The sequence below is a fragment of the Hypanus sabinus genome, chromosome 12 (genome assembly GCF_030144855.1).
Source record: "Hypanus sabinus isolate sHypSab1 chromosome 12, sHypSab1.hap1, whole genome shotgun sequence".
Taxonomy (NCBI): domain Eukaryota; kingdom Metazoa; phylum Chordata; class Chondrichthyes; order Myliobatiformes; family Dasyatidae; genus Hypanus; species Hypanus sabinus.
The window spans coordinates 101,505,198-101,531,621 of record NC_082717.1 but is presented as its reverse complement, the minus strand read 5'-3'; the positions used below and the strand labels follow the sequence as shown (position 1 = coordinate 101,531,621).

The 26,424-nt window shown below is 39.8% G+C and overlaps 1 protein-coding gene across 2 annotated transcripts in view; it reads left to right on the top strand.

The window, feature by feature from the left end:
* tulp4a (TUB like protein 4a) overlaps positions 1-26,424 on the top strand; it is a 187,155-nt gene that overhangs the window by 34,515 nt on the left and 126,216 nt on the right. For both annotated transcript variants that reach the window (XR_009515206.1, XM_059986566.1), the window contains exons 2-3: positions 1,402-1,530; positions 7,698-7,859. Coding sequence is in view for 1 of the 2 variants with exons in the window: in XM_059986566.1 (XP_059842549.1) it covers positions 1,402-1,530; positions 7,698-7,859 (291 nt within the window). In the remaining variant the exon portion in view is untranslated. The remainder of the gene's footprint in view (positions 1-1,401; positions 1,531-7,697; positions 7,860-26,424) is intronic.

Sequence of the window (26,424 nt, the reverse complement as noted above, 5' to 3'; positions counted from 1 at the left end):
GATGATGCAATCCCTCAACCAGCCCACTCTGGTCGTCCCCTGAGGGGCTTCAATGAATAGTACAGTACTCAGTACACAATTCTGTCTCCAAGAGACAATAGCCATTATCAGTGGTTTTATTTTGCTGAGGCCAGGACACATTCCAAACCTTGTGGATTCTCTCTCATTTCCTGGGTCCCAGACCCGAATTAATAGCGATCTTGCGATTCTCAAAAAGGAGGGGGCGACTTTGTACCCTTGAGTTGTGGCACATTCGTAACACTGGTCACTAACCATTTGGGCCATAGGTCCTTTTTCTGTACTCTGACTCTATGAATTTTGCATCTCTTATCCAGATCCAGCTATCACAGTTTAGGAAGGATATGAAGATCAGAAGGAGAAAGTGAGTACAGAAGGAGATTGACTAGAATATTTCCAAGGATATGGTATTTTAGCCAAAGATGAGAGGTAGAAGCTAAATAGGTTTGCTTGGATCATAGAAGGTTGCGGCAGTAGTTTGTGGCAAATATGACTGGTTTAATTTGGGCAAATAGGAACCATTGTTATAAGCAGATAGCACATATTTTAAAGGAAGATGAAAAGCAATTGGGGAGGGTAGAGACGTGGAGAAAAATTTTGTGTGGCGAGTGACATGATCTAGAACTGGCAGACCACAAAGATGGTGTGGACTGTAAATCAAGGCTTTCATAAAAGAGCTGAGTAATCACTTAAGGGAAGTAATTTACAGAGCAACTAGGAAAGCAGCAATTCACCCAATGGGATCACTACTTCAACTCTTTAGAACTTTACTTCTATCATGTCTTTTGGTCTGATAACTCCTTAGTCTTGTTTTCTTTTGTAACTTTCATGTAAAGTGGTTTTGATGCGTTGAGCTTGAACCCATTGTTTAATCTATATTTGCTCAAAAATATATAAAATATTTAAATGGCCCGAGTAATGTTTGGTGACCTATTCTTGTATTTTTGAGATGGGGATTTAGTGAGTAGTGTTCTGAAACAAGATTTATTTAAGAAATGCATTAAAAGCTGGGTTTCAGAGAAATTGAATGATCCACCGGCTGCTTAATATGTAAAGATGTTCTAATCTGAAATTTCACCACCTTCTCCAAAAAAGCAGTGGATTGTCATGGAAAGGTAGAATATTTATAATACAGAAGGAGACCATTGATCTGTAATGTTAATTGTTTCTCTCTACAGAGATTGCTGCTGAGCTAAGTACTTCCAACATTTTCTGCTTTTATTCTAGTTTTACTGTATTAAGTATTAAATGTTATGCAGTAGTATTTCAAGCTTTTAGTCATTGACATTGGGTTCTTCCCTTGATCTTTCCTGATTTTAATCCTGTATTTCAAGCAAACATTGTTCCCCCTTCTTGGACTTAATTGTTGCTGATTGTTTTCAGGTGGTGCTTGTGCGCTGGAATGAACCATTTCAGAAACTTGCAACTTGTGATGCTGATGGAGGAATTTTTGTCTGGATTCAGTATGAAGGCAGGTGGTCAGTTGAACTGGTCAATGACCGTGGAGCACAGGTAAATATCACTAGAATGAAATAGTTGAAAACATCCATTTTATTTAAATCTGTTTCAAATCAAAACTCCCAAAATTTTGCTCAAAAGATTAAAATGCTGTGAGATGATTTTGTGGTTTTGAAGTTTCATAGTAATTTATAAATGTATTATATCTTTGTCAAGTTCTTTTTGATAGAGGTGTTAATCCATCAATTTAGGATTTTCTCAAGTGGTTTAGAGATGATTACGTTTAGAATTAGCATCTGTTGCCACAATCCAAGGCCCGTTTAATGCTTTATTTCTTCTACAAGACTGTTCTTTTGCATTTTTAAGTGTGAATTTCATAAATAGGAGCATCAGAATTAATACATTAAAATGGACTTTCTGTCCCCTTCACTTTCTACCATCCTAGCAAATGCATGAAGCTACAATAAACATTGTTATTGCCTGATGTGGCAGACTTACTGTCTTTATACTAAACTAGACCACATAAAGATGCAAAGAAAACTGGTATGATTGAAAGCCTTGGAAATCATAGGTCCATGGTTGCATATTTCTCTCAAACATAACATATTTCACATGTCATATATTCTCTTCCCATTTCCCAAATAAATCAAATGAATGTTTCTTCCTCATCCCTGGGCTAAGAGGAAAGCAGCTTCTATTGATGCACAATTCAATCATCAACTCAGTTATTGCTTCAGTGTTCTGTTGTCTAAATAATGTTCTTTGTAGTTTACCTATCCTGGGAAACTTGTTTTAACTGGATCACTTCTAAGCATTGAGTATGTGTTTAATTTGAGAGGGCACCAATGTGAACTGTTACAGTTGAGTCAGAACTAGTTTATATACAAGGATCTCCGATAATAAAAGCATTAAGACTGATTTGGGTAGCACTATAAGTGGGGAAAAAAATTCAATCATTAGTTGTTAGCAGAAACATTGTCTCTGAAATGCACATTCTACCAGACTGGTAAGGATACAGTAACACAAATAACTACATTGGTGTGTAGAAGAGCGTCTCTGAATGAACAACAGATTGAACCTTGAAGTGGATGGGCTGCAGCAGCAGAAAATCACAAACATTAAATACATGAGGTATCTAATAAAGCAGCCACTGTGTGTATATGATGGGTGCAGGTCAGGGTGATTAAAGTAGAGGGTGACTGTCAGAATAGCAGTAAATGTGGACATTCTGCTGAATTTAATGATGGAGACCGCAGTTAATTTTATTCTATTTAACAATAGCTACTTTGAGTGGAAGGTAAATATGACTAATGTTTGAAATGGTCCTTGGCAATCAGTGACCCAATCAAAACCGATCAATACTTCTCAGTGATTCAGAGCACTCAACAATTTCAAATTGTTCTTTGCAGTTTGGAATAACTGAGAGAGAGGGAGAGACCTGATTTATACCATGCTGGTCATTTTAATTCTGAAGAGAAAACACCTAGACACTATTTCTCAAAAACTGAATGAATTCTCAGTGGAGAAGCATGAATCACTATGGGGCACTAACATGCAAGTGTGATGTTAGCATTCATTTCAAGAGGGCTAGAATGTAAAAACAAGGATGTAATGTTAAGACTTTATAAAGCATTGGTGAGGCCTCACTTAGAGTATTGGGAGTAGTTTTGGGCCCCTTAATCTGAGAAAGGTTGTATTGAAACTAAAGAGGGTTCAAAGGTTCACATGATTCTTGGTTTGAACAGCTTATCATATGAAGAGTGTTTGATGGCTCTGGATCTGTATTCACTAGGATTCAGAAGAACGAGGGGTGACATCATTGAAACTTACAGAATGGTAAAAGGTTTTGATAGAGTGGATGTGGAGAGGATGTTACCTATGGTGGGAGAGTCTAAGACCAGAGGACACAGCCTCAGAATAGAGATGAGGAATGCCTTTAGCCAGAGAGTGGTGAATTTGTGGAATTCTTTGCTATAGGCAGCTGTGGAGGCCAAGTCTTTATGAATATTGAAGGCAGAGGTTGATAGATTCTTGATTGGTCAGGTCATGGAGGGATATGGGGGAAATGCAAGAGATTGGGGCTGAGAGGCAAAATGGATTAGCCATGATGAAATGGTGGAGCAGACTTGATGGGCCAAATGACCTAATTCTGCTCCTATATCTTGTGGTCTTGTGGGCAGTCAGCATGGTTAAAGACAGACCTACTTTGAGATCCCTCAGCTAAGTCATTGGAAGATTACTTTTCATAAATTGATTCAAGTTGTTCATTAGATATGTATGTAGATTTTCAAAAGGCATGTAATACGATATCTCTTTTCAAATGTATTTTTATAGAAACTTGGAGAAAAGGAATAAGTTGATCATCCAAATTCACCCTTCCCCAACCTGGGTCCGTCTATTGCCGGTCAGCTCTTAACTTGCCCCCTTCTCTCCACCTTTTAACTCGTGACTGTTGCCTCCCTATCTTACAGTCCAGGTGAAGGATCTCGACCCAAAACATTGACAGTCCACTTCCCTCCATAGATGCTGCCTGACCTGCTGAGTACCTCCAGTGTTCTGTATGTTCAGATTTCTGCCTGTATCCTGTGATCCTTTTGGCCCTCAGAGAAAAAAAATCTAAGCCTTGAATATATTGGAAGCATTGGAAAGGGTACAGAGGAGATTTACCAGGATGCTGCTTGGTTTAGAGAGTATGGATTATGATCAGAGATTAAGGGAGTTAGGGCTTTACTCTTTGGAGAGAAGGACGATGAGAGGAGACACGATAGAGGTGTACAAGACATTAAGAGGAATAGACAGTGGACAGCCAGCGCCTCTTCCCCAGGGCACCACTGCTCAGTACAAGAGGGCATGGCTTTAAGTTAAGGGGAGGGAAGTTCAAGGGGGATATTAGAGGAAGGTTTTTCACTCAGAGAGTGGTTGGTGCATGGAATGCACTGCCTGAGTCAGTGGCGGAGGCAGACACATTAGTGAAGTTTAGGAGACTACCAGACAAGTATATGGAGGAATTTAAGGTGGGGGGTTATATGGGAGGCAGGGTTTGAGGGTCAGCACAACATTGTAGGCTGAAGGACCTGTAATGTGCTGTACTATTCTATGTTCTATATTTAGGCTTCCTTAAGCACCTATGTGTATAGCACAATAGCTAATGCTTATTACAATGCTTTACACTACTAGTGGAGTTTAATTCCTGCCACTGTCTGTAAGGAGTTTATATATTCTCCCCATTTCCTCCAGGTGCTCCGGTTTCTGTCCACATCCAAAGATGTACGGGTTAGTGAACTGTGGACATGCTTTTGGTGCTGGAAGCATGGCAACACTTATGGGCTGCTTCCAAAACATCCTTGGACTGTGGTCGTTGACACAAACAATGCATTTCATTGTACGTTTTGATGTACGTGTGACAAATGATGCAAATCTTTCTCTCATTCTACATGCATAGTTCCAAGCCTATACACGCTGGAGTTTAGAAGAGTGAGGGTGGATCTCATTGAAACCTATTGTATATTGAAAGGCCTAGATAGAGTGGATGCGGAGAGGATATTTTTTATAGTGGAGGAGTTTAGAACCTGAAGGCACAGCCTCAGAATAGAAGGACATCCCTTTAAAACAAAGGTAAGGAGGAATTTCTTTTGCTGGAAGGTGGTGAATCTGTGGAATTCATTGCTACAGTTAGCGGCAGAGGCCAAATCATTCGGTATATTTAAAGCAGAGGTTGATATGTTCTTAATTAGTAAGGGTGTCAGGTTATAGGGAGAAGGCAGGAGAATGTGGTTGAAAGGGATAATAAATCAGCTTTGATGGAATGGCAGAGGAGACTCGATGGGCAGAATGTCCTAATTCTGCTCTTGAGTCTTATGGTCTTTCCTAATGGTCTCATCATTCAGATAATATTCCTTCCTGTTTTTGCCACCAAAGTTTGTTAATCTTGTGAAAGCCCGCTGGTTTCCTTGGCTGCGTAAGTCCAGGGATGACGTGCTCTGGTCCCATCAAACTGGTGAGATTGAGATAGCTTTCCCACCCCAAACCCCGGTTGGTGTGGATGCTCTGTAATTTGATTTCCTTTTACAACTCAGTGCCAAGAAATAACAGACAGCACACTACATACGACAAAAGGAATTATATTTATGAATCTTACTTAACTAAAGGGGTTAGTAAAGAAAAGGAAGAGAAACAAAAGGAGCCCATTATGATTAAACAGTCAAAGGTGCACAAGTTGGAGCTTATCTTGAACTTCTCTGTCACTCACGAGCTGGGCCCTTGGTGTTCATGAAAGCACACTCCACCTTCTGAACGTCACTCGCAGTCCATCTCAAATAAACGGATCTCCCACCAGATCGTATTCTACGACCAGTTGTCCCCAGTGTCTTCTCTCTTCATCTCCCCTCAAACAAAAGCCCCAAGACCATCCTGAGTGTCCCTCACCAAGAAAACCTTTCCCTAGTTCCACTATCTGAATTGGATGGCACATATTCCTCATCATCCCTTATCTTCAATAATAACCCAAACAGGCTGAAAACAGAACAGACTGGTCTTATAGAACTGCTATATGAAATAGCATAACAGTACAGATGTGAACCAAGTTTACACAAGTTTATCCCCAAACTCAACCTGCGCACTCCTTTTGCCTGTTCAAATCACTGTAGAACCTCTCTTTGTCCACAGCACATACTTCCACCATCTTTGTGTTGTCCAAAGACTGACATATTACATTTTGATATTAAATATAAAATCAATGTTTATGGTGAATAACTGCAGTCCTAGCACAACTATTGATATCTCAATACGTACAAAAGCTGGATGAACTCAGCAGGTCGAGCAGCATCTGTTGAAGTGAGCAGTCAAAGTTTCGGGCCGAGACCCTTCATCAGGACTGAGTTCATCCAGCTTTTGTACGTGTTGATTTGACCACAGCATCTGCAATATACTTTGTGTTTACTATTGATATCTCACTTGGAAAAGGACTGCCAATGTGTTGGGGCCTTGTGAAAAGCTTTTGGGAAGTCCAAAATCGCTGCCTTTTCCCCTTGTTAGTTCTGCTAGTTGTATCCTCAGATTGTGGTAAATTGTCAAGCATGATCTCCTTTTCATAAATCTATGTGAACTTTGGCTAATCCTGTAACAAAAAGAAAATAGAATGCTGGAAGAACTCTGGCTCAAGCAACATTTGCAGAGGCAATATTGTTACAGATTCCAGTATATGTACCCTGTTTTGTTTTTGATAGATCCTGTTGCTGCTTTCCAACAGCTCTTCCCCTGCATCCTTAATAATGGGCTTACATTTTTCCAGAACTAATATCAAACTAACCATTCTGTAATTTCCTATTTCTTCTTGCATGGCTTTATTAAACAATAGAGTTACGTTATCAACCTTCCAGTCCATCAGAACTATTCCACTTTCTTATGGACTCTGAATATTTATCATTTAAAGTTGACTTGTGTGTTGGTTTAGAAAAAACATTTGTTATACCATGAATTCCTGCTCCACGGTCTTGTTACTAAATTGGCTACCACTGTTTCCGCTGCACTGCGTGGATATATGGTTGCGCATTAACTGAATTGGTCCTGAGCACATAACCTTTGTTGCTGCACAGCTGCAATTTTCTTTGATATTATGTTTTTTTTTGAAGTGCCATGCAGTTTTCAGACCATGTTTAAAAAAAAAACATCCTGCTTGGAGTAATGGTGGCTCTGTGCAGCTGTTAAACACAATTAGGGGGAATATTGTGGCAGCCCAATTTTTGTCTAGATTAAAGTCATCCATAATTATAGATGTATCTTTGTCACATTTGATTTTCTGCTTTTAATTAGATTAAAGGCTGATAAATATCACTGTTTCCCTAATAATACCGATTTCCTTTGGTTTCTCTCTCCCCCCCCCCCCCCCCCATCATCTTGGAGGATAATTGTCTTAATGAAAGGACGTGGAATATTAGGTAAATGGAAGATAAAATCACGAATCATATTGCAAATGTAATACCAAGATACTGATTTGAGTAAGAGATTAGCAGTAGAAAACATAAATATTCATATCTAACAGTAAAAAGTCAAGAACTGGAAATATGAAGTTAAAAACAACGTGGTCGAGATATTGAATGGGTCAGGTCTACTGAGGAGAAACAGTTGATGTTTCTACCTAGAACAGCCAAATCATGAAAAAAGATTTTTTTAAAAATGTACAGTATGGTAATTGATGTATTTTCTCCAATTCTGCTTTACAGGTGAGTGATTTTACCTGGAGTCATGATGGTACTCAGGCACTCATTTCATATCGAGATGGCTTTGTCCTGGTTGGATCTGTCAGTGGACAGCGACATTGGTCTTCTGAGATTAATTTGGATAGCCAGATTACCTGTGGAATATGGACACCAGATGACCAACAGGTATTATTAATGAATTTTCATATCTGAAAATTATAATGTTTCACCAGCAGTACTCTCAACAATTTGTTTCCCTACAAGTCATTACCATTGCAGTACAGACAACAACAACATATGGCCCACTAAGTCCATGTATGCTTGGTGAAGTACCACCCAGACAGTTTTCTTCCCCTGTTGCCCTGGAAGCTTATTTCTCTTAATTACTAGTGTATTTCCTCTTGAAATCAGTAATCACTGCAATCATTCAAAAGCAGCAAGTTCCAGGTTCAGGTCATGACAAGTTCCAGGTGATGACAACTTTATTAATGGGAACATCTTTCTTAGAGTATCTTGCTAAACCTATCGTGAACTTAAGTCTACCGTCCTCTTCCTTTGCTCCAAGCAGAATTACCTCAGTCTCCAACCTAACTAACTAAAATCCCTCATCTCTGGAATTATTCCCAGATGGTAATTCTACTCTGCACCACCTCAGAGGTTTAAGTCCTTTTAAAGTATGAGGTGCAGAACTCAATATGATGATCTTGTCATTTAATCTGAATATTATAAAGGTTTGGCATAACTTGCTGCCTTTGAATTTGGTATCTCTATTTATGAAACCCAAGATCACATAGCTTTGTAGTCCAGTTTGAGTATTGTCTGCTTGTCTCTCCGTGACTTGTGTTACAAGTGTTATCTCACTGTTGCACTCTGTGATCATCAGCAAATTTTCTTTAAATTAGTTTTTTTAATGCATTTTCTACATCGCTACAGATAAAAAAACCCAGATCGAAATGAAGAACATTAATACAGTGCAAAAATAAACATACAAAAATAATATAATACAAAAGAAGATAATTGAGAAAGCACCCAAATTGAAGATATGTAAAATTAGAATCCTCCCCAAGTCCCGCAACAAAAGAGAACTCCAGACCAACCACAACACAATATAGACAGTATAAATCAGGACATTCAAACCCCCAAAACTGTAAATACACTTAGCAACAGAAGATATTGATGCCTACTACCAAAAAAAAAGGAGCTGAAAGCAAGGGACCGAAAAAAAATCCTTAGTTAAGAGGAAGGTTATGAAAGTACTCAATAAAAGGTCCCCAGACCTTATGGAACTTTGTATCCGAATTAAGAACTGAATAATGAATTTTTTCAAGGTCTAAGCAGGACATAATATCATTAAGCCATTGAGCATGTGTGGGCGGGGCAACATCTCTCCATCTAAGGAGATGCGTACTCCATTTAATGCGTACTTTAGATCTGTCTTCACCAGGGAGGACACAAGCAATCTCCCAGATGTATGGATGGGCCAGGGTCATAAGATATCAGAGGAATTGAGACAGATTGACATTAGGAAAGAAACTGTGATGAGTAGACTGGTAGGACTGAAGGCTAATAAATCCCCGGGTCCAGATGGTCTGCATCCGCGGGTTCTAAAAGAGGTGGCTCAGGAAATTGCGGATGCATTGGTGATCATTTTCCAATGTTCCTTAGATTCAGGATCAGTTCCTGAAGATTGGAGAGTGGCTAATGTTATCCCACTTTTCAAGAAGGGAGGGAAGGAGAAAACGGAGAACTATCGCCCTGTTAGCCTAACGTCAGTCGTGGGGAAGATGAGTCCATTATTAAAGACGAAATAGTGGCACATCTAGATGGCAGAAATAGGATTAGACCGAGCCAGCATGGATTTACCAAGGGCAAATCATGCTTGACTGATCTGTTAGAGTTTTTTGAGGGTGTAACAAGGATGTTAGACGAGGGTAAGCCAGTGGATGTTGTGTACCTAGATTTTAAGAAGGCATTCGATAAGGTGCCACATAGGAGATTGGTGAGTAAAATCAGAGCTCATGGCATTGGGGGCAGGGTCTCAACATGGATAGAAAACTGGTTGGCAGATAGAAAGCAAAGGGTAGCAGTGAATGGGTGTTTCTCGGACTGGCTGGAGGTGACTAGTGGGGTACCACAGGGCTCTGTATTGGGACCACAGCTCTTTACGATTTATGTCAATGATTTAGATGAGGGCATTGAAAACTATATCAGCAAGTTTGCTGACGATACTAAACTGGGTGGCAGTGTGACATGTGAAGAGGACGTTAGGAGAATACAGGGAGACTTGGATAGGCTGGCTGAGTGGGCAGATACTTGGCAGATGTCATTCAATATGAATAAATGTGAAGTTATCCACTTTGGAAGCAGGAACAAGAGGGCAGTGTATTGTCTGAACGGTGTAGAGTTAGGTAAGGGAGAAATGCAAAGAGACCTGGGAGTCCTAGTTCACCAGTCAATGAAGGTGAATGAGCAAGTGCAACAGGCAGTGAAGAGGGCAAATGGAATGTTGGCCTTTGTTACAAGGGGAATTGAATACAAGAGCAAGGATATCCTTTTGCATTTGTACAGGGCCCTGGTGAGACCACACCTGGAATATTGTGTACAGTTTTGGTCTCCAGGTTTAAGGAAGGACATTCTGACAATTGAGGAAGTGCAGCGTAGATTCACTAGGTTGATTCCTGGGATGGCAGGGCTGTCTTACGCAGAGAGATTGGAGAGATTGGGCTTGTACACGCTGGAATTGAGGAGATTGAGAGGGGATCTGATTGAAACGTTTAAGATAATTAAAGGATTTGATAGGATTGAGGCAGGAAATAATGTTCCAGATGTTGGGAGAGTCCAGTACCAGAGGGCATGGATTGAGAAGAAGAGGTCAGTTATTTAAAACAGAGTTGAGGAAGAGCTTCTTCTCCCAGAGAGTTGTGGAGGTGTGGAATGCACTGCCTCGGAAGACGGTGGAGGCCAATTCTCTGGATGCTTTCAAGGAGGAGCTAGATAGATATCTGATGGATAGGGGAATCAAGGGATATGGGGACAAGGCAGGGACTGGGTATTGATAGTGAATGATCAGCCATGATCTCAGAATGGCGGTGCAGACTCGAGGGGCCGAATGGTCTACTTCTGCACCTATTGTCTATTGTCTATTGTCTAAGGAGGATTAAACGTCTAACCAGGAGAGAAGCAAAAGATAATATTTGACACTTAGTCGAACTCAGACGTAAATCTGCCTCACCCAAAAAACCGAATAAAGCAATTAAAGGGTTAGGTTCTAGGTGGTGATTCAGAATATAAGATAACGTTATGAAGACATCTTTCCAAAATTTCTCCAAGCTAGGACAGTTGCCCCTTTTACATTTATCACAGAGAGGACTAATGTTAGGGTAAAATCGAGATAGTTTAGATTTAGACATAAGGGCTCTATGAACAATCTTAAACTGTAAAAGGCAATGGTGAGCACAAAGAGAGGTTGAATTAACCGATTTGAGAATCGAGTCCCAAGTCTCATCAGATAAGGAGATATTTAAATCATGCTCCCAAGCCATTCTAATTTTATCCACGGGGCAAGCCGTAAGGATGCTAATTTATCACGAATAAATGATATTAAACCTTTACCTAGTGGATTAATAGAAAGAAATAAATCCATAACATTTTTCTCAGGCATTTCAGGGATGTTAGGAATTAAAGGATTGATAAAGTGTCTAGTTTGGAGATATCTAAAAAAATGAGCATTGGGTAGATCGAACTTAGCAGAGAGCTGTTGAAAAGATGCGAAGCGATTATTAATAAAAAGATCTTCAAAATGTCTAATGCCCCTCCTATACCAATCATGGAATGCTGAATCATACGTAGTAAGTTTAAAAAAAAGGTGATTATGTAAGATAGGGCTAGAAAAGGAAAAACCATGGAAACCATAAAATTTCCTAAACTGAGCCCATATAAGCAAAGTGTGTCTAACAAGAGGATTAACAATTAATCTGGACAGACTACTAGGGAGTACAGAGCCAAGAAGTGCAGAGATAGATAAATCTTTAGTGGAACTCAACTCCATTGCCACCCAATTAGGGCACTCGGGTTGGCCATGGAAAAAAGACCAAAAGGTAACACAACGTATATTGGCTGCCCAATAATATAAACGAAAGTTAGGTAAAGCCATGCCACCCTCTTTTTTAGATTTTTGGAGATAAACTTTATTAATTCTAGAGCGCTTATTCTTCCACAAATATGACAAAATAATAGAGTCTAAGGAATCAAAAAAAGATTTAGGAATAAAAATTGGGATTGATTGAAATAAATATAAAAGTTTAGGGAGAACATACATTCTAACAACATTAATACGACCTACCAAAGACATAGATAGAGGTGACCACTGTAACAGACTCTGTTTTATAGTATATGAAAGATTGGCAGTTTTCACGAAAGAGATCTTTAAACTTCTTTGTGACTGTAATCCCAAGATAAGTAAATTGATTATGAACTACTTTAAAAGGGAGATCACGAAATGTTAATTCTTGTGCTTCTTTATTAATTGGGAAAAGTTCGCTCTTATGTAATTAAGTTTATAGCCAGAGAGCTGGCTAAACTGATCAAGAAGTGAAAACATTGGAGGTAAGGATGTAGACGGATTTGAAAGAAAAAGTAATAAATCATCAGCATAAAGAGAGACTTTATGCTCAACACCCCCTCTCCAAATCCCGGTCAATTAAGGACAATTTTGAAATGCTATCGCCAAAGGTTCTATAGCCAAATCAAAGGGAAAGGGACTTAAAGGACATCCCTGATGGGTGCCACGTTTGAGGTTAAATAACTGGGATTTCTGAAAATTAGTCAAAACAGAGGCAGTAGGACACAAATACAGCAATTTGATCCAAGAGATAAAACTTTGACCGAAGTCAAATTTTTCTACAACTGCAAAAAGGTAGTTCCACTCTATACGATCAAATGCTTTCTCCGCATCGAGGGAAATAACACATTCAGGAATCCCAGTTGGAGGTGAATATAAAATGTTAAATAAACGCTGAATGTTAAAAAAAGGAAGACGGTTTTTAATAAACCCAGTTTGATCATCAGAAATAATAGAGGGAATAACAGTTTCTAATCTATAAACCAAAACTTTGGCCAAGATTTTAACATCAACATTAAGCAAAGAAATCGGCCTATACAAGGAACACTCTGTTGGGTCTTTACCCTTTTTTAATAAAAGAATAATAGATGCCTCATTAAAAGAAGGTGGCAATTTACCTTAATTAAACGAGTCAGATAATACTGAGAGTAACTGAGGAGAAAGAAGTGAAGAGAATGATTTATAAAATTCTATGGGGAACCCATCAGGTCCAGGAGATTTCCCTGAAGACAATGCAGAAATTGCACAAGATATTTCTTCTGATGATATAGGCGCATTAAGTTTGGCTTTAAAATCAGATGAAAGCGAAGGAATATTCAGATTATTTAAAAAATGATCGACGGAGATACTGTTATTCAAAGATTCAGAGGAATGAAGTTGAGAATAGAAATTTTTAAATACGTCATTGATTTCTAAGTGATCCGATGTAAAGTCTCCATTCTCCTTCCGGATCTTTGTAATATGTTGTTTGGCTTTGGAACGTCTCAGCTGATTGGCTAGAAATTTACCAGATTTGTCACCATGAATGTAGAAGCGACTCTTACTTTCACCAAGTTGACGTTCGACAGGTTGAGTAGACAAAAGATTAAATTTAGTTTGAAGTTCTACACACTTCTTGTATAATTCAGGATTCTTAGTTTAAGCATACAGTTGATCCAATTCTTTAATCTGATTAATGAGGTCTAATTGATCTGCACAGGACTTTCTTTAAGATTTGCTGTACAGGAGATTATTTGACCCCTCAAATATGCTTTCATGGTATCCCAGACAATCTGGGATGACATTTCAGATGATGTATTGATGTTAAAATAAAAGGTTATCTGATTCTTAATAAATTTTAGAAAATCATCATCCGATAATAAAGTCGAGTCAAAACGCCAGTGTTTATTCCTCTGACGGAGACCAGGAAAATTTAAAGACAAAGTAATTGGGGCATGGTCAGAAATCAGTATACTCTGATAGTCACAAGAATAGACAAATGGAATAAGTTGATTATCGAGTAAAAAGTAGTCAATTCTAGTAAAGGTATGGTGAACATGGAAAAAAAAGAATAGTCTCTCACTAGGATGAAGGAAATGCCATATATCAGAGATACCATAATTAGAGAGAAAAGAGTGAATAGCTAAGGCAGATTTAGTAGGTGGTCTAGTAACAGAGGACGATCGATCCAAATTAGGATCTAACCAACAATTGAAATCGCCACCCAGTATAAGAGAGTATGAGTTTCAATCTGGTAGTGAGGAGAAAAAAACATTCAAAAAAATTAACATCATCAAAATTGGGAGCATACAGGTTTACTAGTACAACTTTAGTATTGTGTAATTTACCAGAAACAATAATAAAATGCCATTTGTATCAGATATCTTATTGAGTTCAAAAGGAATATTTGAATTAATAAGGATGGAGAAGAACCCCCGCCCCCCCCCCCCCCTTAGCTTTGGCAGCAAAGGATGAATGAAAATGCTGACCCGCCCACTTTGACAGAAGCCGAGAATTATCAAAACTACGAATATGAGTTTCTTGAAGGAAAGCAATGTCAGCTTTGAGTTGTTTAATATGCGAAAAGACCTTCCTTCTTTTAACAGGATGATTCAATCCCTTTACATTCCAGCTCACAAATTTAAGTGAATTAACCATTATCAATTGTTAGTGCGTAGAAGGTAGCAGGCATATAAAAAATCAAGCAGTACAATAACAGTCTGGGAGCAAAAATGTAAACATAGATCCATAGAATGAAAACAGAGACAAGTCCTGAATAACAAAGGAAAACAAAAGAAATGGTGAGTAGTGTTGGAACTGGAGAACCCATCTCCCCCCCCCCCCGCAACCCAGAATTAGACGGCTACCTAAAAAAGCAGCTAGCTCTACTTAAAAAATTAACCCAAGTATGACTTCCAGTTCTGTGTCGTTAACAAAAGTTCTGTATAAATAATATAGCAAATAATAACTAATTTATGCACTAGAAAACAGAATTACAGATAGGAACAGCTTCAACAGAAGTATAAAACTTAACACAAAGAAAATCAGAAGAAAACTAAAACTAACCTACCCGTGAAAAATTATAAAAGATTAAAAGAAAAAAAGGGAGGGAGAAAGGGGGAAATTATAAAATTCAAAGAGAGTCCTTATCAACCATTTACAGAAAAAAAAAGCAAAACTTAAACTATGAATCAACCAACAGGGAGGCCTTCAATAAAAACTCCAAACCCCCAAAACAAGTTAAAGACAATTGTAGTTCTCTATAGATAAGGTTATACAAAAATAAAATAGATTACACAGGTAAAATCTAAAAGTTCGCAGGGAAACATTAAACTTAAATTATCTATTTAGAAAAAACGCACCAAGTCCAGGGAGAGATTGACTACAGCCCTTAGAGTTTCAATAGATAATGACTGAATTATTCAAGTAAAGTCTGAGTTCGGAAACAATAGTTTTACTTCGAGAAGTACTTATCAACCATTTTAGAAGGTCAGGCCGGTTCCGAAGAAGACGAGGTGGCTGGAAGACTTCCAACAAACGCCTCAGCCTCCTTCACTGATTTAAACCATTTATAATCTTCAGTAGTAAGCGTAATTCGAAGGTCAGCTGGTTTTCGGAGAGAGGGTCTGAATCCGCGATCAAAAAGCACTTTCATTACACCTTTAAACTCAGCACGCATCTTCAGAATCTGGGGGGCAAAATCCTCCACAAAATGAATGACCGTATTTTGAAAAGCAAAAGTACCTCTGCGGCGTGCCTCCATCATCAAACGGTTTTTCACCTGGTATTGATGAAAGCATAAAATAATCGGCCTTGGGCAGGAACCCAGAATTGCTCGAGGAACATAGATCCTGTGTGCCCTTTCAAGCTCAGGTGGATTCGGAAGAAATTCTTTCCCGAAAATCTCACAGAGAAACTTGGAAAAAAATTCAACGGGAGAGTACTTTTCGGTGGCCTCTGGCAAACCAAGAATTCGTAGATTGCAACGTCTGCTCCGATTTTCAAGATCCACCATTTTGGAAAAAAGTTTACTATTCTTCTCCTCTAGGTTGGAGCAGGGAGTTTCAAGATATTGAACACGGCTTTTTAAATCTTCAGAAGTTACGTCAATGCGAGATAAATGTTCAGCATGTTCATCCACTCTAGCATTGATCTGATCCAATTTGACATTCAACTGGTTGAAAGAAGTTCTAAATTCAGTTCTAAAATCCATTAAAGTATCTTGTCGATGTTGTTCCAGAACAGCGAGAATGTCAGCCGGCAAAGCCGTAGAAGTTTCCTTTTTCCCGGTTTTAGTACTTTTGGTAGCCATTATAAGATAGATGTGTTCGCAGGCAGGTAAAAGAGAACTAATAAAATACCTAACTAAGGTTTAAGAAAGGAGACATATAGTGAGAAGAATAACGGAGCAAAAGTTCGGAGCAACTAAACAATCGCCATCTTACCGGAAGTCCTCATCATCAGCAAATTTTGAATGTTTTTTCTTTCTCTACTCTAAAATTTGTCATTCTATTTAACACAAGTAGTCCTGTCATTGTTTGCTGTCCTTTAGTCCAAATGCAACCATTGACCGTGTAAGAACATTAGAAAACAGAATGAATAGGTCATTCTGTTTCAATCTCCCACTTTCTCCCCATACTCCCTTTACTCATTTATTCAAATATCTATAAAATTCCATGTTTTGTATCTTCAGCTCTATTTATAAGATTCTGAGAAGAGTTGACAATGAATACTGATGGGATACTTCCCCTAGTGGGAGTATCTATGAGACATAATTTCAGAAGGAAGAGGAAGAATTTCTATCAGGGCTTATGGCATTAAAGCAGGGTGTTTTGAAAATCATAAAGCTGCCATGCAATGTACAACATGGTCTTGTGTTTGAATTTTACACACTTGTCTCAATTCTGTTTTCCCTAAGTTAGCAGAATTCCTTCCCATACTAATATATTACCCCTGACACACTGAGTTCTTATCTTGTGCATGTACCTTTTCTGTGACGCCTTACCAGCTGCCTTCTGGATATCCAAATAAGTGTACTGGTTCTCCTTAAATTTTTTCACTAAGCTCCCTATACTTATTGTGTAAGACCTCCTTGTTCTAACTATGTCATCTGTACCAACCTGTACAATAAATTCTGGCTAGTTGTACTCTGCTCCCCCTCCCCCTTCAAATGCTCTGCATCTGCTTAGAGACATCTTTGGCACTTGACCCTGGGAGACAACGTACCATCCCGGTGTCTCCTCTGCAACAACGGAATCTCCTGTCTGTCCCCCAGTGATCAAATCTGCCATCACTATTGCCCTCTCTGACTGTCTTCTGTTTGAACCTCACAGCGCCAGGACCTGATTGTTGTTGCTAGCTCCAGAAAGATCACCCACTCAATAGTAACTACATCCTCAAAACCCATGAAATTGGTCAAAGATGATTTTTGTTTCATAAAACCGATTAATGGATTCCAGCATTTTCCCATTGATAAATGTTAGCCAAATTGGCTAGTAGTTATTTTGTGTTCCTCTCCCTCCTTTTTGAATAATGACATTACATTTGTAGTTTTCATCAATCTTCTTGGATCTCTCCCAGGAATCCAAAGAAGTTTGGTAGATTGTAACCAACACAACCATGATCCCATAGTTGTATCCTTTAAGGCCTTGGGATACGGGCCAATGGGTTGAGTTTCGCTGCTACTTTTTTCCCCCTCACTTTTGAGATGAGTTTCCCCCCCACCATAGCTCATTGATTGGAGTATCTTTAGTGTCTTTACAGTGAAGTCTAATTATTATAACAATTATTAGAATCTCATCTTTTCCATTATCAGTTCCCCAGTCCTATTCTCTGACGTGCACTTGTGTAAAAAGACATGTCTCATTATCCCTGCAAATGGAAGAAGTGCTACACCTGCCCCCACACTTCTTCCCTCACCACCATCCCAGGCCCCAGACAGGTGAGGCACCACTTCACCTGCGAGTCAACTGGGGTGATATACTGTATCCGGTGCTCCCGATGTGGCCACTTATACTTTGGGGAGACCCGCCGCAGACTGGGAGACCGTTTTGCCGAACACCGGCGCTCGGTCCTCCAGCAGTGGCGGGATCTCCCTGTGGCCACACACTTCAATTCCACAGACCACTCCCACTCTGACATGTCTGTCCATGGCCTCCTCTACTGTCAAGATGAGGCCACACGCAGGTCAATGGAGCAATACCTTATCTCTTGCCTAGGTAGCCTCCTTCCTGCCGGCATGAACATCCAACTCACTGACCTCCTTTGATACCCCTGCCCCCCACCCTTACCCCCATCCCTATCTATTATTTTAGTCTGGTTCTCTTTTTCTCTCTTTTCCCCCTCACTATAATCTCTCCCCCCAGCCCTACCTTTCTTTCTCTTTTATTTCCCATAATTCTCCACCTTCCCCCTAGCCCATTTCCCTCCAGCCTATCACTTCCCAGCTTTCTACTTTATCCCTCCCCCCACTTCTTATCCCCTCTTGACCATCCCATGTTACTTCACTCCTGATGAAGGGTTTTGGCCTGAAACATCGTTATTACCTCCTCCCATAGATGCTTTCTGGCCTGCTGAGTTCTGCCAGCACTTTGTGTTTTTTATTTATTTCCAGCATCTGCAGATTCACTGGTGAAGTCTCATTTCTTGTTAGTTTCATTTTTACAGGAGCTGAAAGTGAAAGCAGGATCCCTGTAAAATAGCAAGTCTCACTATTGAGTAGACTTGTGTACTTTAATCAATTAAAGAAAGGTCAGATTAAGTGAAATGGCCATGGTGGCAGCGAGCCAGTTTAAAAGTGGAGAGATGAGGCTTTGGCTAAAGAGACTTTGTTGTGCAGGCACCAATAGGGAGCAGGTAAAATTTTAAAATTCCTTATATATCCTTAGCATTTCATTCAGTGTGGATAAGATGGCACTTAGGGCACTGTAATACTCCTGCGAGGTATGTCAAGTCAGGTTACCTCATGGTACCCCCAACTGCTGCTCCTTACAGATTGGGTCATGGAACTGGAGCTGAAGTTGGAGTATTCAGGATCCACTTGCATGCTAACAACGTCCAAATGAGACTTTTACTGAGGTGATCACACCCAAGGTACAAATTGAAGATAGATATGTGAGAAAAGTACAGAGAGTAGGCAGATAGTGCAAAATACATCTTACAGAGTGGCCGTAGCCCTCAGTGAGGACTATAGCTCTTTAGCTACTGTTTCTGGGGCTAGCAATATTGATCAAATCTCTCATGTTGAGGCAGTGGGAAGACAGGGTGATAGTGATAGCAGATTTGATCACTAGGGGGCAGACAGGAGATTCTGTGGCTGCAAATGTGACACCCGGATGATGAGTTGCCTCCTTGCATCCTGAGTACAAAGGGTCAACGATGTCTCTGAGCAGATGCAGACATTCTCAAGGGGGAGGGTGACTAGAGGTGGTTGTACGTGTTGGTACAAATGAAATGGGCAGGGCAAGAGAGGAAGTCCTGCAGAATGAACATAGAGAGGTAGGTAAGAAGTTAAGAAACAGAACCAGAGAAACAGGAATTCTGCTGCACAGAGACTACCAGAATTGGATAGTCTGATTAGAAGGAGTCAGTTTGGCTTTGTGTGCGAGAAATTTACAATTCTTTGAAGTAAGAGTAAGGGTAGATGAGGGTAGTGCAGTGGATGTTATTTATTTGGAGTTGAGCAAGGCCTTCAGCAAGCTGGCAGACTGGTCCTATAGGCTATGTCCAGTAGAATCCAAGGAAATTTGTTAGGTGGGTTCAGATTCGGCTTGGGTAGGAAGCCAAAGGTGTAGATTGAAGCTTATTTCTCAGAATGGGATATGGTGACTAGTGATGTGCCACAGAGGTTGCTATAGAAACCTTGTTATTCATTATTTATACAAATGATTAGGTTGCAAATGCACAAGGCTTGATCAGCAAGTTTGCAGATGACATGAAATTACAAAGTGTTATTGATAGTAAAGGTTATTGTAGATTACAGGGGAATTGTGATCCGTTAGGGAAGAGGGCTGAGGAGTGGCAAATAGATTTCAATGCTGGTACAGTGGCATGCATAAGTTTGGGCAATCCCTGCTCAAAATTTCTGTTACTGTGAAAAACTAAGCGAGTAAAAGATTACCTGATTTCCAAAAGGCATAAAGTTAAAGGTGACATATTTCTTTAATATTTTAAGCAAGATTACTTTTTTTATTTCCATCTTTTACAGTTCCAAAATAACAAAAAGGGAAAAGGGCCTGAAGCAAAATTTTGGGCACCCTGCATGGTCAGTACTTAGTAACACCCCCTTTGGCAAGTATCACAGCTTGTAAATGCTTTCTGTAGCCAGCTAAGAGTCTTTCAATTCTTGTTTGGGGGATTTTCGCCCATTCTTCCTTGCAAGAGGCTTCCAGTTCTGTGAGATTCTTGGATCATCTTGCATGCACTGCTCTTCTGAGGTCTATCCACAGATTTTCATTGATGTTTAGGTTGGGGGACTGTGAGGGCCATGGCAAAACCTTCAGCTTGCGCCTCTTGAGATAGTCCATTGTGGATTTTGAGGTCAGTTTAGGATCATTATCCTGTTGTAGAAGCCATCCTCTTTTTATGTTCAGCTTTTTTACAGATGTTGTGATGTTTGCTTCCAGAATTTGCTGGTATTTAATTGAATTCATTCTTCCCTCGCCCAAGGAAATGTTCCCCGTGCCACTGGCTGCAACACAGGCCCAAAGCATGATCAATCTATCCCTGTGCTTAACAATTGGAGAGGTGTTCTTTTCATGAAATTTTGCACCCTTTTTTCTCCAAACTTACCTTTGCTCATTGTGGTCAAAAAGTTCTATTTTAACTTCATCAATCCACAGGACTTGTTTCCAAAATGCATCAGGCTTGTTTAGATGTTCACTTGCAGACTTCGGACGCTGAATTTTGTGGTGAGGATGCAGGAAAGGTTTTCTTCTGATGACTCTTCCATGAAGGTCATACTTGTGCAGGTGTCACTGCACAGTAGAACAATGCACCCACCACTCCAGAATCTGCTAAATCTTCCTGAAGGTCTTTTGCAGTCAAACGGGGGTTTTGATTTGCCTTTCTAGCAATTTTACGAGCAGTTCTCTCGGAAAGTTTAGTTGGACTTCCAGTCTTCAACTTGATCTCCAGCATTCCTGTTAACTGCCATTTCTTAATTATATTACGAACTGAGGGAACGGCTACCTGAAAGCACTTTGCCATCTTGTAGCCTTCTGCTTTGTGGGCATCATTTATTTTAATTTTCAAAGTGCTAAGCAGTTGCTTAGAGAAGCCCATGGCTGTTGATTGTTGGGACAAGGTTTGAGGAGTCAGGGTATTTATAAAGCTTTGAAATTTGCATCACCTGTCCTTTCCTAACGATGACTGTGATCAAGCCATAACCCTAACAAGCTAAGGTTTGAGACTTTGGTAAAAGTTATCTGAGAGCTCAAATTTCTTGGGGTGCCCAAACTTTTGCAAGGTGCTCCTTTCCTTTTTTTTCACTCTAAAATTGTACAAAACAAAAATAATACACTAATCTTGCTTAAAATGTTGAAAAGAATGTTTCATCTTTAACTTTATGACTTTTTGGAGATCAGTTCATCATCTACTTAACTATTCACAGTAACAAAATTTGACCATGGGTGCCCAAACTTTTGCATACTACTGTATGTGTGAGATAATACTTTCTGGAAAGTCAAACCAGAGTAGGGCATAATACAGGACGATGTGGTTGGCATGGACTCATTGGGCTGAAACACCTGTATCCATGCTGTATTGCTCTATAACTCTAGGTGGCAATTCAGAAATGGGTTTCAGATCACTGGCATATGTCATGAAATTTGTTGTTTTGCGACAGTAGTACAGTGCAATATTTTAAAAATTTATAAAATACAATAAGTGTATACATTAAAAAATTAAGTGGTGCGAAAGAGAACAAAAAGAAAGTGAGGTAATTTTCATGAGTTCATTGCCCATTCAGAAAGCTGATGGTGGAGGGGAAGTTGTTCCTGAAATGTTGAGCATATCTTCAGGCTCCTAAACCACCTCAGTGATGATAGCAATGGGAAGAAGGCATGTCCAGGGTGATGAGGTCCTTAATGACATGACAGGGTGATGGGGTCCTTTTTGAGCCATGGCCTTTCGAAGGTGTCCTCAATGCTGGGGATTTTAGCTCATCTTTATATATTAATAGAGTATGAAAGCAAATAGGAAAACAGATACCAGCTTCTCCCTCTTTCATATTTTTTGTCAATCTTTGTGGATTTCAGTCAGTATCCCAATTGTTTATTGTTAATATTCATATTGTATGTGTTTTTTAATTCGATACCATCCTTAACCATGGAGTATTGTTTTTGCCTCACAGAAATATCTTTATTGAGGTTCATGAAATATTCCTGAAATGTATATGGCAGCTGATCTACCGTTACACCTTAATTTATATGTCCAATTCTACCTAAATAGTTATTCTGTAGGAGATCTAATCTGGTTTGTGAGGTGCGCTTGAACATTAATTCAGCGAATGATGCTTCTGTAAATTCAATTGAGGTAACCTGGTAATGGAAAAGAAAATGTCACCATGTGTTTGCTGTTTGACTGTTTAACCCTTTACATTGCTTGCTCCACCAGGCCATTTAACGTTGTGTGATATGAAGCCATTGTCCGGTAATAGAGAATCCAATGTGGGGGTTACCCCCCCCCCCCAATATAGTTGATGCAGGACAATAGGACAGTTACAGTAGCATCTTTTTAAAAGAACTACTGCCCATCAAGTTAGGTAGTTGGCCATTCCTGACCATATGCGCGAGTAATTGAAACTGGTGTCCCGGTGAACCATTTCCACCATAAAGACACCATGCACATCCACGCCATCTCCAGTATATCTGCAAGACTCTGGGTTCACGGTCACAATTTTGGAATCTGACGTAAGGATAATTTGCTTACCAATGTGATGGTTGACCTCATAACCTGATCAAATTTCATGGGCTGATTGTCCACTGTAAGTGTAACTAAGGAAGAAGGCAGGTTTCAGTGGCCCATGTTATGGGTTTAGAAAATAGTGTCCACTTCCTCAATCTGGCTGTCTCCATGCATGGAGTTGATGGTGAATTCTTCTATTTTCCCATGGTGTGTCACTTCGTGAAACACATCTTCTTGAGGTGCCCTACCTTCTGATGAAACTGACAAACTGTCTTTTGATGCTTGCAATTGGACTATTGGGCATGACTTTCACCACAGCAATGCATCTTTGTATAGACTTGCGTAATCTCTGTGGAGACTCTAGGCCATGGGTCAGTATCAGGAGGGGTCTCTTGTATAAATACTGCCTGAATGGGTGGTGACGGGAGTGGCTGAATCTGAGTAAAGCCTCTCTTGACTCCTGGTGACAAGCTTTGGAGCATGCTTTGTTCCTGGACAAATATTAGACCGAAGAATGTCCTATGTCCTCCCATCTTGGACTCCAACAAACAAAGCTTAGATATGAGTCGCTTCTTAGAATTGGTTGGGGGGAGATATCTTAGTATTTACATTCCTGTACCACTAGGGTCAATCTTGTGATGAAATCATCTGCATTCTTGTCAGGGGTTTGCTGCAGCTCTAAGAACCTGAAATGTACCATAAAGATATTGTTCATTGTCCCCAAATGTTATCCAAAGCCTCCACAGCGCCTGTCAGTTCAGATTTGTTCTGTAGGTGCGGAGCATTGAAGTATTTCTGCTCAATTTCTCCTAAGTGCTTACAGAACAGCTTGATATTCTTTGCTTCCTCCAGCTTTCCTACTGGTGTTAAAGCCAGTAGGAGCTCAATGCTGTCTTCCATTGTAGCCAGGTTTTAAGGGTTGGTTTTGCTGTAGCTGGGGCCTACTTGGAGTAGAGAAGCCATTCTTAATTTTGATCATCATCGTCAAATGTTACATCTGTGCAGAATAAGAAGAACAATGGAACAGTAGGATTAAATGTTTTTACTAGGTCATTTTAGCCACCGACACACTGGGTAAATTACAACGGGAGCAATGAATTGAATCCACTGAGGTGAAGATGTGTATTGAAAGCCCATGCCAGAAGCAAGAGCTCTCCATGCATAGGAGGCTCATTTGATCCACTGCAATCAATGCACACTTGCCACATTCTTGAAATGTATCCAGTACGGTTCATTTCCTGCCTTTCTTATTTCTTATCTCCACCTGACCTGATTTCTACATCATCTTAGCCAATATTTTTCCTTACCTTTGCAGCGATCACAATCTTCGTTGGTGAGGCTATCCCACCTCTTTTTGCATATCTTTTTAAAATCTTTTAATATTAAATTCATAACCTTTGTCACCTTGCAGCCATGTCTCTGTAATAGCCAAGATTATACCCAATTAATCATAAGTAAAAAGTAATTGAAAAATAATTTGTCTTATGAATGCTCTGTAAAGAGCTTTTCATTTTATCAGTTGCTCTGCTTGTTCTCTCTGGCTTCACCCTAATTTTTCACCCTGACGGACATTGAACCTCTGATTTGGTGAGCTTCTATTTTGCTCACCTTCAAGATAGAAAATATTTTGTCAAATGCACTTTTAAAGTTCAAGTAAAAGTCCATTATGGCAATACTTGGCTGAACCAGGTGAACTTCAGTTTCTTATGTAATCAGCATATCATGTTCCTTAGTCTCTATTTATGTGTCTTCTGGTCACATTTAGAGGTTTTATATGAATTAGGTTTGTTTTGCTGTGCTTCCTGTGAAGCACCTCACTAAACTGAAGGTGTAACACAAATACATATTGTTGGACTGGATAAGACTGATCTGCCTTCTTGAATTAGTGTTTGTCCACATTTGGGTGGCAAATTTTATATAGACTGCAACAGGTGCTTTTATAAGTTTTGGCTGAACTTGTAAAAGCACCCATCCAGAGTGGATCAAATGAAGGTATCATCTTATTAATATCAGGGTCTTGTTCTATCAAAGTTGGAGTACAGACATGTCACCACATACAACCTTGAGGTTCTTTTTCTGTGAATATACTTAGCAAATTTATAGAACAGTAACTAAACAGGATCAATGGACAACAAGCACTGCAAATGCAGATATAAATAAATAACATGAAATAAAAAGATAAGTCATTTGTTGAAAAGCCTGATGGTTGCTGGGTAATAACTGTTCTTGAACCTGGTGGTGCAAGTTCTGAGGCTCTTGTACCTTCTAACTGATGGCAGCGAGAACAGAGTATGGCTTGGGTGCTGAGGGTCTTTGATAATTGATGCTACTTTCCTATGACAGTGTTTCATATAGATGTACTCAGTGGCTGGGAGGGTTTTACCAATGATGTACTGGGCTGAATCTGCTACCTTTTGTAGGATTTTCCGCTCAAGGCAGTGGTGTTCCCATACCAGGCTATAATGCAGCCAGTCAGCACACTTTCCACCATACACCTAAGAAGTTTTCCAAGGCCTGTGATGACACGTTGAATCTCCGCAGACTCCTGAGGAAGTAGAGGCGCTGTCCTGTTGTCTTTGAAATAATATTTATATGATGGGTCCAAGACAGGTCTTCTGAGATAGTGACCCCTAGGAATTTAAAGTTACTGACTGTCTCCACCTGCGATCCTCTGGTGATTACTGGCTCTGGATCTCTGGTTTCCCTCTGCTGAAGTCTACAATCAGTTCCTTGGTCTTACGACATTGAGTGAGAAGTTGTTATGATAAATTCAGCCAAATTTTCAATCTCCCTCCTGTATGATGATTCATCACCACCTTTGATACAGGCCACAACAGTGGTGTTATCAGCAAACTTGCATAAGGTGTTGGAGCTCTACTTAGCCACTGTCATAGGTATAAAGCAAGTAGAGCAGGGGGCTAAGCACACATCTCTGCAATTCTCTTTTGGTGATGGAGATTGTGGGGAAGTTTTTGCCAACATCCAAACTGACCGGGCTGTACAAGGAGGAAATCCAGGATCCAATTGCACAAGGGGGTATTGAGGCTCAGATCTTGGAGTTTACAGATTAAATCTGTGGGGATGATGGCATTAAATTTGAGCTGTAATCGATTAAAAAGCATGCTGATGTATGCATCTTTGCTATCTGGTTGCTCCAGGGTTGTGCTTAAGAGTCAATGAGATAGCATCTGCTGTAGACCTGTCTCAGTTGGGAAATTGAATGTCTACTCTTAAGTAGAAAAATAACTCTATTAGTCTATAATTTGGTGGGGGTGGTGTAGGGTTGGAATTCCTTGTTATCGGTCCATGTTTGCATGATAGATTCCTATCTACTCTGACCATATCATCTCTCTCTAAAATTGGTTACTAATTCTGCAATTCTTTGGGTTGCCTTTGGTTAGCTTACAATCTTATTGTGATTGTAACATCTCTATCAAAACTTCCTACATTGTCACCTTGAATGAATTACATCCTCTTCTGCATTTATCAAGCTGCCCCTTGGTATCATCCTGTGCAGGCCTATTTTGCCCTCTCTCTTGACCCTTTTTTTTTAATGTCAGACCAGTTGTGCAATATCCACTTTTAGTTTAGGCATTATCTCCTGAACATTAGGAGGCACAACAGTATAGCAATTTGCACTGTTACTTTACAGTTCTAGAGATCAGTGTTCAAACCTGACCTCCGGATCTGTATGTGTGGAGTTTACATTGCTTCCTCCAGGTGCTGAGGTTTCCACACATGCATATA